Source organism: Pelmatolapia mariae, linkage group LG1, assembly GCF_036321145.2.
Source record: "Pelmatolapia mariae isolate MD_Pm_ZW linkage group LG1, Pm_UMD_F_2, whole genome shotgun sequence".
NCBI classification, from domain to species: Eukaryota; Metazoa; Chordata; class Actinopteri; order Cichliformes; family Cichlidae; genus Pelmatolapia; species Pelmatolapia mariae.
Window position 1 is genome coordinate 11,866,423 of NC_086227.1, and position 11,287 is coordinate 11,877,709.

At 38.8% G+C, this 11,287-nt stretch overlaps 1 protein-coding gene across 2 annotated transcripts; it reads right to left on the reverse strand.

Annotated features, from left to right (window-relative positions):
* Positions 1-167: 167 nt before the first annotated feature.
* On the reverse strand, positions 168-5,696 carry anp32a (acidic (leucine-rich) nuclear phosphoprotein 32 family, member A). 2 transcript variants are annotated; one of them, XM_063472273.1, is made up of 7 exons: positions 5,288-5,696; positions 3,245-3,394; positions 3,037-3,159; positions 2,734-2,932; positions 2,534-2,649; positions 2,307-2,361; positions 168-1,469 (listed from the first exon to the last, which is right to left on the reverse strand). In XM_063472273.1, the coding sequence occupies exons 1-7, from the start codon at positions 5,339-5,341 to the stop codon at positions 1,405-1,407; spliced, it is 762 nt and encodes a 253-aa protein (XP_063328343.1). In that variant the 5' UTR covers positions 5,342-5,696; the 3' UTR covers positions 168-1,404. The 2 variants fall into 2 exon arrangements, with proteins under 2 accessions (XP_063328343.1, XP_063328333.1); XM_063472263.1 differs by having other exon boundaries at positions 168-1,472; positions 5,288-5,688.
* Positions 5,697-11,287: the final 5,591 nt, after the last annotated feature.

Here is an 11,287-nt window from a genome sequence, read left to right on the forward strand (position 1 = left end):
TACTACGAGTTCAGTATTGTGAAAAAAAAAAAAAAAAAGGCATTCTGTAAATTTTTTTTCTTGATTTTCCATGTAGACGATCAACAACTGTCATCACTCCCTGGAATTCTGTATACACTTTTTTTTTTTTAAACTGTGTTGTACAAGGACCACAAACTTCAAACACATATATAAAAGGGATTTATTGAAGTGAATGGAAGGGGAAAAGAAAGAAATCAGCTGATGACAGTGGATTTAACATGTAGTGAAAAATCACTGAGGTAGGCCAATTTGACCATTGCGTATACTGGAGGAAAACAAGGTCCAAACAGCTGACCGTTTTCCAGAGTTTACATTTTGCAACAATAAATTTTCGATGCACATACGTTGTGGCTGTAACCTCCATTTAAATCAAGCACTTCTCTACACCACCAGCACAAAATTCAAACATTGCCATCTGTGTGTGTCACAGAAAAGAACATGGGGGGGGGGCAAAGAAAGCAACAATGAGCTCTGATGTTTTGTCCTTATGGAAAGATGATGCATACAAAGTTATGTTCAAATTCAAGAAATTTCACACTGCGTATTCTTAGATAAAGCAGCATACATATTTAATATCTTATTACAATTCATAGTTTCACCTCAGTTGTCTGTTCAATGTCTGCCGTCATCAAAGAGAATACAAAAAAATAGATTTGGTCATTATTTACAAGAACACGTAATTTCCGAACTATCAAAGCTGAGGGTTTAAGAGGAGGAGGAGCAGCTTTGACAAGGGCAGACATTTTTTTGCTAGGATTTAAAAATATGTCCCGTGAGGGTCACACTGTGCATGTTCAGACAGAAGTTTCACACCAGGACAGCAGAGAGTATTGGCATACTGGTGACACTACAAACACATAACTTACATTAAAAAGAAAAAAGAAGAAGAAAAGAAATACAATTAAAAAATAATAACAAAAAGTTTAAGACGAGGAGAGGACAGCCATACATGAATCCAGTAGTTGACTTTAAAATGTATTAGACATGCACTCTTTTTTTTTTTTTTTTTTTGATTTTATCTTTTTTTTCCTCTTTTTGGGGCAGTCTTAAAATACATCAGAAATTGGTCTTACACAAACAGTGAGGAAACAAAAACATCTCTCAAAAAGGTTTATATTTGCTATTATTTGATATTACAAAACTGGTGTCCACAAAGCAGTTAAAAGTGGACAGTAAAGACTGGAACACGGGGGCGTCAAAGGTACACAAATGTAACCTTTTCTTTCCCTTCAGGAAAACCCGTCTACCTAACTGGCCAATAACAAAAAAAACCCACTCCTACTGCAATATGAAACTGAGGGGAAAAAAATACATGGGGGCTGTTGGGAAGTGACTGGGAGATACAAGTTAAAAACAGTTCACAACTTAGCTTAAAGAAGACTCTCAATCGTCATCATCTTCCTCCCCTTCTTCATCCAGGTCCCTTTTTCTCTTCTGACCTCGCTCTTCTTCTGAGAAAAAATAAATAAGAAATAAAAGTCACATTTATAAGACAAATACAGCATTACAGATGAAGAAAGCTCCACATGACCAAAACATATTATCCTTGTCCTCATTTCACACTTGTCTCCCTGTTTTGTTTGTATCACGCACACATAAGATCCCTCTGAGGTTCAATATGAAGCCAGCACACAGGGGTGAAAACTGCAAATCATTTGAATGGCCACTAGAGGCTAACTCCCAAAGGATTCAGTCCCTATATTTATTTTATTTAACCTTTATTTCTACATTTACAAGAGAGACCCGTTTCCGACAGTATAATGAAATTACAATTAAAGAAAGTAATAATATAATAGCTTTGGGGGGGACAGCTCCATATTTATTTGTACATTACTTTCCATTAACTATAAAATACCTCTGTTTGTGCACAGATACCAATACACTCTGAAATGCACCTTGCTAACAAAGCGTGCTAGCCATAGTGGCTAAGTTTAAGCATTTTTAGCATTAACTTAGCATTCTACAGACATTTCTGGCTCTCCAAAAGACAAGCTTGCAAAACCATAATACTGAAGATCAAGGCTTCAAAACATGAGTTTACGACCTACAAGGTGCTGTCACTGTGTCTACTCCCATCCTTTATATACCGTCTCTGGTTTATACATGGTGTATATATAGTGGACACAGAAACTGTAGCATCTCTCCATGTTAACGCCATGTGTAAAATATCCAAAGGGCATATTTAAATTTGCTAATTCATAAAGGTTAAGAAAAACAAAAGCAGTGCACCATAAAGAATAGCATCAAGCGTGTGCACTTATTATGTATTTGGAGAAGTTGCTCACCTTCGTCATCTTCATCGTCAACCTCTCTGTCATTCAAATCATCCTCCTCTTCCTCCTTTGTTAAAAGACAAGGCAAAGTTAGTGAGATGATTCACTTCCGGGTCTCGTGGAGTTGAAGCCAGAGGACGAGAGGCGGGATTCACCATGGCAACCAGTCTACGGTGTACTAACAACAGCATTTCTATATAACTATTAGAAAAAGCATATCTCATTTATTCTCATCTCACCTCTCCACTGAGGTCTTCCTCTTCTTCTTCTTCATTCTCCTCTTCTTCATCCTCTCCTTCCTCCTCCTCCTCATCTCCCGGTGCTGCATCTTCATCATACTCCTCATCATCTACATCTGGGTGAAAGTGGTCAGTTAATATAAACGCCATCATTAGCGGCCCAAAGAGATACATGAGACCTGACGCAGTCTTGGACATACCATCTTCATCTTCCTCATCATCGTCCAAGCCCTCTGCATAGACCTCAGCATCAGAATCGGGTGCTTCTTTGTCATCTTTGTCGTACCCATCCAGGTACGTGAGCTGGGGTAATAGCTTGAACACGTTGTCTCTGTATTCGTTCAGGTTTGTCACTTCACAGTTAAACAGATCTAGGCTTTTCAGGGTCCCCAGTTCTTTCTATCAGAACAAAAAACAAACAAAAACAATCCAGTTTGATAAACAACAACTAGCTGTTTTGCATGTTGTGCTTTTTTCCCCCCTCAAATATTTCTGGGACTCACCAGTGGTTCTATTGTGCTGAGGTCTTTAATCTTGTTGCCACTGAGGTTTAGATGTGTGAGATTGGGGCACTTCTCCGCCAGAACTTCCAACCCTCCTGAGATCCTGTTATCGCTGAGTTCAAGCTGTTGGTCAATTAAATAATCAAAACCTTGCAAAACTTTACAGTCTGAAGCTACAGAGATTTGTCACGTGATGAAAAGCACCCACCTTTTTGAGTTTATTTAGCTTCGGCAAGTGGGCAACTGTCGTCAGACCAACATTGATTGTGCTTAGAAACTCCAGCTCCTCAAACTCGTCTGTTAGACCCTCGATCTTGCCTTCATTTGAGCGACAGTTGTCTAGCACTAGTTCTTTGACCTGAAGCGTAATCAAAAAATTAAAATGGTTAGAATTTGTCAAACTGAAAACATCATATTCATTGATCCCAATCAACGCAATACATTGTTGCTTTGTTACAGCAGTCAGCAATGACAGGAAAAAATGCTAACGAAAAGCAAGCACATACCAACAAAAATCCATACATTTCTGTAAATTCAAGACACATTTTACTTTCATTACTACATTTGTCTTTGACACTTTAGTTAAATTGTATCAACAATATTTGGAAGCAGCTCTTAATTGTAAAAATATATATACACACATAAACATTTAAATTGATTTCATTTTACCATTTTTTAAAGAAAATAAATAAATAAATCTGAAGAAAATAAACAAACGTCCTCCTACAGATAAACCAGCTCAGCACTGGGCGGATGCCACACTTCAGTGTAGCAGCAGCAACAGCGTTAATTTTGGCCCTGCGCACTGATATTTAAATAGTGTGATATGCGGTCACAGGTGGGCTGTTATCGGATATTTCACCTCGGCCTTGAACGTGACTCAGCCAATCAGCAGTGAGGACCGGAACTATAAAAAAAAAAAACCCCACTGTCCATCAGCGGTCAGCGCGCATTGTACCGCTGTAAATATCGCGATGCGTTGACTCTCTTTCCATTACGTAAATATGACATTTATCTCTCTTTTTTTGACACATTAGTAAGAAAGCGATAAAGTACGGCTGCCGTGTTTAAAGCGCAATAAGAGACGTGCGCGTGAGCTATGAGCGACGCAGATGCACATTAGTCAAAACAAGCCGGAGCCAAACAGACCTACGAGTCGTGCACAGGGTCATTTGTGAGTAGGAGGGGCCGCTAAAGCCGATTAGATAGCTGCCAGGCAAACGTTTTCATTGTTGCTCGCGCTAAACACTTGCCGATTGGACTGATGGTGTGTATAGACCTCTATTAACACGAAGGTATGATGACTGGTTCGTCGTTTGTGTCGAATGAACGGGATTTCGGTGTATTTCGAATAGCCTTTGTTTCTCGGTAAAATGGCGGCTTGTCCTAGTTCTGGAAAACTAGAGCAACAGCGCGGCTCGACGATTTCCCCCCCTGTTTTCACCGGGGGAGCTGGGACGCCTAAGCTTCGAGAAATCCCGATGAAAACGAGTGAATAGCCACACGACAGTTGATAATGAGTCGGGCGTAGCTCGTTTTTTGATCTCTGCGTGGGGTTTTTTCGCGCAGCTTGGTGGCCGCTAACGGTCCACAGTAACGGCGCTTTTATTTCGGCCATCTGTGCGCACAGTGACTCCGGATGGAGGTTTGCAGGCTCCCCCAGCGTAAAAAGCTGCTCCCTGCAGACATAAACGACTTGAACCGGACGGTTTGTGCAACTATAGCAGCGGTCTGCAGTTGTAAGGGGATAATTCGAGGCTGTGATCTTTATGCATCACTGATAATGTTCACGACTTTGAGTGCTCGCATCCTCAACGCGCCAAGTGCACGGCTTAAACTGTGTTTTTTAGGTGAACGTATTTCCCAGTCCAAGCATGCACACTGAGCCTCAGACAACGACTAAAAACAAGAATCCCGACAACGCGGGGTTCGTGGATCAAAAGTTACAAATATGGCTTCTCACACTGCTTGCCTTGTTTATACCGCTGGCATTAAAAAAGAAGCTGTGGTGCATTCTCAAACTGCACATTAAAACGTGAAGCTGGAGCCGCACTAAAAAGTTCAAGCAGCGGACCCGCGGAGCACCTGCCCGCTGTAAACACGACGGCAAAAGCAACAATGTGACCCGACGTCCCCCATCATCTTTTTAACTTGGAAGAAACTTTGTATCCCCACGCCAAGGCATCACGCGAAATATTCTCCATTAGCCGAGAGTGAAGCGTTATTACAGCGAGCCGCGAGGCCAACTTACGTCTGACGGAGTGCGGTTCCGCAACTCTAGGTGAATTCTTTTCTTCATGTCCATCCTCGAAAGGCTCACCCCGTGATACGATACACACTTTTAATAATTACTGCAAATGCAACTACCACCTCCAGAGCAGGCTGCTGCTGTTCATTCAAACTTGATCCGCTCGGTGGGCGGGAGCACGTTTCAGGATTGTCGTCACCGCTGACCAATGGCACGCGCCAAATAAAGAGGGAACGGATTTACAGACGCGCGGGCCAATGAAGGCGCCCTTATCAAACTGGGTGGGGTTTTGTTGTCTAAGTTTGGTTGTTTGTTAACTTAAGTTTACATGGAAATAGTAATACTGTAATGTTTTTCACTGAATACAGGCAGTCGATGCACAACCACCACCCTTAAACCTCCACCTACATCGAAGCCCAGTCTCATACGTTTTGGGGTTTTTTGAAACTTAATTAATTTTACATTTAATTTATTGTTAAATTTAACTGATCTATTCATTGTACAGCTTTTTAATTTTTATCATTTAAAAATGCACACTGTACCATCCTGCCTCTACCCAAAACAAAAAAATATAAATTATTTTAAAAAGCATAGAATAATGACACACTAAAAAAAAAATTTTTTTTCCTCTATAAAACGTCTAACAGCTATAAAACAGCAACAGTTATTGCATGTAATGTTAGAAAATTTGCCAAAAAAAGTTGACATTGTTATTGTATGCTATGCAAAAACTACCTTAATGACCCATAATATATAGAGAATAACATTTTGATATTAGAACTTACCATTTTTCAAATATTACTGATCCAGAGTCGGATCTCCACTTACACTACAGACTTTTACGAGTGGAGAAGCAAGAATAGATAACCTAATAGTAAAATAACACCAACTGGGTTGAAAGACCTGATTTTTCTTAGTCGCATGTGATAACTGGCATTACTCATGTCTTTTAATAATGCTAAGAGCTCCTTGTGTGGCTTTGAGGTACACTGGGTCATCCACTAATAACAGGTTGGCCAGCACGTAGACTGATGCCATGAATGCTTTGGAATAAAGGGCTAGATTAATTTAACTATTCTTCTCCAAACAAATAAAATAGCACAGTGCTGAGTTATTTGGGCAGTCTGAGATCCACTAGGGGTCTTCTTCACAGTTTCACTCAAGTGCTGGCAGGTCATGAGTGCTCTGCGTGTTGCTCTGCACACCTTCTCCACAAGGGGGAAGCAAAGCCTCAACTGTATATCCAGTGACCACCAGGAGGGTGTTTAAAAAATTTCAGTTAAACTCAATTCAAATTTTTTCTTTGTGTTTTTTTTAGCAGAAGTAAAGGGTGGAAAGGATCCTAGCACAATGTGATGAAAAGTAATGGCTATTAATATACCACAAACTTTCTGTTAGTTAATTTAACCCTATTTTGAACAGAAAATGATGAAATATATCAGCACAAGGAATGCTTTGTTTCTGCCAAATAAATACATGTCACTGGTTATCAGTAAGGAGGAGTGTCTGTCTCTCTTTGCGCCACTGTCTCACTCCATATCCATGAAACTTGTCTGTGATAAATAACCTGCATGCTCATGATAAGGGCAAATGAGAGTAACCGCCAATAACGGAACTGCTGCCTTTTCATTGCCCACGGCACTCTCAGCAGCCCCTAAAACCATCGTCTTTCTCTTCTCTGTTTCGCTCCATTAATGGTGAACAAGTTGCTGTCTAACAGGAATGCTCATACATCCTGGTTAACGGAGCTAACCTTAACTACAGCGGACACCAGCCCGCTTTCTATTATAAAGTTGTGAAATTTTGTGACTCACATGTACCCTACAGTTTAATAACTAGATACAGGATGAGGTAGTCAATTAAAGCCATTACCAAGTGAAATCATATAGTACAGCTACCTTCTTATATTTGCTCAGTGTTGGGGGGGGGGGGGGGGGGGGTTAGCATACAACCACAAAGAGGCACAAAATAACAAACTATTATGCAGCATTAACCCAAAGAGACAGGAAAACACAAGTTTTGTGATGCAAGTAAACACAAAAGAGATTAAAATGCTGCAACAACTGAAACTGTCACAAACAGAGCTGCATTTTTTTGTGTGTTGGCTGTACTCTGGGTAGGTGTTTTGAATTGTGCATCAGTGTTTTTCCAGATGAAATATAATTCATTATTCCCTCATCAAAATGTTTTTGATTAGCCTCTTTGGAAAAGTTGGAACCTTTACAAAGGTTTATAATGGTTCTGTGTGACAGTGAGCCCAGGTCTAAGAGTTCATCCAGTGTAAACACAGTATGTACTGGCGAATCCAATTAGCTGGGAAAGGATTGAGGAGATGAATGTAAGAACTCTGCTACTACAGGGCGACTCTGTGCTTTTTCTCCTGGCACTTTAAACTCTGTGCACATCATATAAACAATCTGTTTACCACCTTTAGGTGTCACATTGAAGTCAAATAGGTGAAAATGGTTTATAAATGAAACAAAAACCATAAAAAGGATGTATTTACAAAAGTATATAAGAGCTTAACAACAACAGATCCTGTCACATACTGCAGAATATTCAAATGAATTTATTAGGCAAATCTGTTCAACTAGTTTTTTGCATTTGGCCTGGTTTTTCATGCCAGACAAGTTTTTCAAAAACTGCTGCGATTTTCACACAACTCTCTGTAGGGTTTACAAAAAAGAGAAAAAGCAAAGTTGAATGTCCACCTTTCATAGTTGTTTGCCTATCCAGCTCAATGGTTTACTGCCAACCCTGGATGGTAGGGTCAGTATGGGTCTGTCCTTCCTTGTATCAATGTTTCAGGATAGTGATAGTGATGAAACGGTGTGGAGAATCTTGGCACACTTTTGGCCCCTTTAGTCTCAATTGAGCAACATTTAAACCACACAGCCTATTTGAATATTGTTTCTGAGCATGTCAATCTCACTGATGGCTACTTTCAGAGGAAAATGCACCACATCACAAATGTCAAATATTCCCAAACTGGTTTCTTGAGCATGACAGTGAGTTGTGGCCATCACAGTAATCAGATCTCAATCTAATAGAGCATGTAGGGGAACGGGAGATTCACATCATGAATGCACAGCTAGCAAGGTGTTCCCAATGAAGTGTCTGGTGAGTGTGTGTTATTAATACATAGTGAAATCAACTAAATTAAGACACAAAGGCAGAAATAATTCTCAAAAATTATCTTGAATAACACTTACACCTAATGAACATTAAATGCTAAGTATTCCCTATGAATGACATTTTCAAAATCTGGTCAAAATTCACCAATGGTCATATGGTGCTGCAGTAGTGTGGAACAACGCAGCTGGTAAACAAACAAGCAAAAGTAATGGTATCTTGTGCTGAAAATAGTTGTGACTAAAAATCTTGATATATTTTAAATGACTGATTATTCATGATGATGTGGAAGGAGCATTTTAGTGCTGTTTTACCCAAAATAAAAATGGTTTAAGAGTTTTTAATGGTGGTTTCCAGAATGTACAACAACAGACAATGTTCAAGGCCAGTTTTCCAGAGATCAGGTCAGCATTCAGGTGAGTATTTCCATTTATCCAACACAGGGTTAATGCATCTAGTTTTTCCAAGAGTGGTAAATCTCTGAAAGAGACAGAACAAGACTGGCTCAGGCAGGCACATCAACAGGTTTTCTGCAAGGAGGAAAAAGACACACACATAAGTATAAAGCACGTGGACATCAGGATAATGGGTGAATTTAAGCAGAGTAGAACCTAATACTGTTTATCTCTGTATGCTTGTTCCAGCAGAGATATCCTGCTGGAGTTTCTCCATTCCTCTGGCTGATGGACACAAGATGTTTTACATCTTGGTCAACTTACCAGAAAAATCACAACATGATATCAATGACAGCTCTCATCATCAAGTTATCAAGCATAGGAGATTATAAGGACACATATTAAAGTACCCTGGCTTCAACTAAATGCTGTAATAATTGCAGAAACATTAGAAATACTCTTTGCTTTCACTTTATTACTCCTGAGTATCTGATATTGGTTTATTTGTAATATCAGCTTGCTCACCAGCGTCAGTGGTGTTTCAGAAATTGCATTTGTGAAGTCATTTCTAAAATGTTTTTTCTAAGGCTGAGGCTTTTTCAGTTCTTTTTAGTTTGTTAATAAAAATGTATGGCTCATCCAAGACCAAGTAATACCAAATTAAATCTATAATTTTCTGTCTATAATCAAATTTTAATGCTTGAACAATCTAACAGCCTCAACTGCACTAAAGAGTAAAACAGTAACATGTGGATTATTAAACATTAGGTCTCTCTCTTTTAGCTCTCTGTTAGTAAACAATTTAATTCAACAAATTAATTTACTCTGCCTTACAGAAAAATGGTTACAGTGGGATAATTATATTAATTTAAACGAATCAACACCCTCGAGTTGTACTAGGCGTCAGAATCCTTGAAGCACAGGTCAAGGAGGAGGAGAAGCAGCAATCTTCTACTCCACCTTATCAATTACCATAGATCCAGACAGAGGTTTAACTAATTTGAAGGCCTGAGTCTTAGCCTTGTCCACCCTAATTGGAAAACTCAAAAACCTGTTTAATTTGTTGATATCTATTGTCCACCCGGCTCTTACTAAAAGTTTCTATTTGGTTTATCAGGCTTTTTATCTGATTTAGTGCTCAGTTCAGATAAAATAATTATAGGGGGAGATTTTAACATCCATGTAGATACTGAAAATGACAGCCTCAACACAGCATTTAATCTATTATTTGGTTCAATTGGCTTCTCTTGAAATGTAGAAGAACCCAGCCACCTCTTTAATCACACTCTGAATCTTGTTCTGACATATGGGATAGAAAGTGAACATTCAACAGTGTTCCCCGAATCTTTTCTCTGATCATTTCTTAGTAAGATGTATATTTACAATAATGGATTACACATTAGTGAGGAACACATTTCACTACAGTGAATATCTTTTTGAAAGTGCTGTAACTCATTTTTAGGATATAATTCATTCACTGTTATTGTCAATGCCATGTGCCAACACGGTGCAGAGCAGCTACTTGAACTTTACTCCCACAGAGGTCGATTATCTTGTTAATAGTTTTACATCTTCACTGCGTACGACTCTGGATACTGTAGCTCCTCTGGAAAGCCTCAAATCAGTAAGTACTTGACTCGCGAGTTTCAAGTCTCAAATGTGCACCTTAAAGTAGATCATTTGTAAGCTGGAGATGAACATGTCATATCACTGATTTACAAAATGATCATTTAACCTGGAAAAAAAATTTGTTGCTTTATAAAAAGAAAAAAAAAGCCCTCCATAATTAATCACTGATTGAAGAAAACTGTAGCTAGGCTGACAAAGAGTCAATGTTCTGTAGAGCCAAGCATTTCTTTAACCTTAACTAGTAATGGCTTTAGCAGTTTCTTCACAAATAAAAATTTAACCTCTACAGAGAAAAATACTCATAACCACCTCACAGACATAACATCATGTACAGCTACTTTCAATAACATTGATATTTATTTACACTTTCTTGCTGATTCATTTTTCGCAGTTAACTTCAATAGTTAATTCTGCCAAACCATCAACCATCAAATCATCATCTTTTAGATAATAATAATCATAATACATTAGATTTCTATAGCGCCTTTCAAGGAACCCAACATCCCATTCATACAAGTATGCTCAATAAAGTCCTACCATCAATTATTGTTTCAACCTTAAATATGATCAATCTATTAATGGGGTACGTACCACACGCCTTTAAGGTTGCAGTAATTAAACCATTACTTAAAATGCCATCATTTGACACTTATAATTAGCTAGCATTTAGCTAATTGTAGGCCAATCTCCAACCTTCCTTTTATATCACAAATTCTTGAAAGAACAGTTGCAAAACAGCTAACTGACCATTACAGAAACAGCTTTAGTGAAGGTTACAAATAATCTTGTTATGGCCTCTGACAGTGGACTCATCTCTGTGCTTGTTCTACTAGACCTTAGTGCAGCA

What these genes read in the sequence shown, in the direction of transcription:
- anp32a (XM_063472263.1), bottom strand. Translation starts at nt 5,341, where the DNA reads ATGGACATGAAGAAAAGAATTCACCTAGAGTTGCGGAACCGCACTCCG. An exon ending in TCAGCACAATAGAACCACTG is followed by an intron (nt 2,933 to 3,036) that starts GTGAGTCCCAGA and finishes TTGTTCTGATAG; the next exon opens with AAAGAACTGGGGACCCTGAA. An exon ending in TGACGATGAAGATGACGAAG is followed by an intron (nt 1,473 to 2,306) that starts GTGAGCAACTTC and finishes ATTTTTTCTCAG; the next exon opens with AAGAAGAGCGAGGTCAGAAG.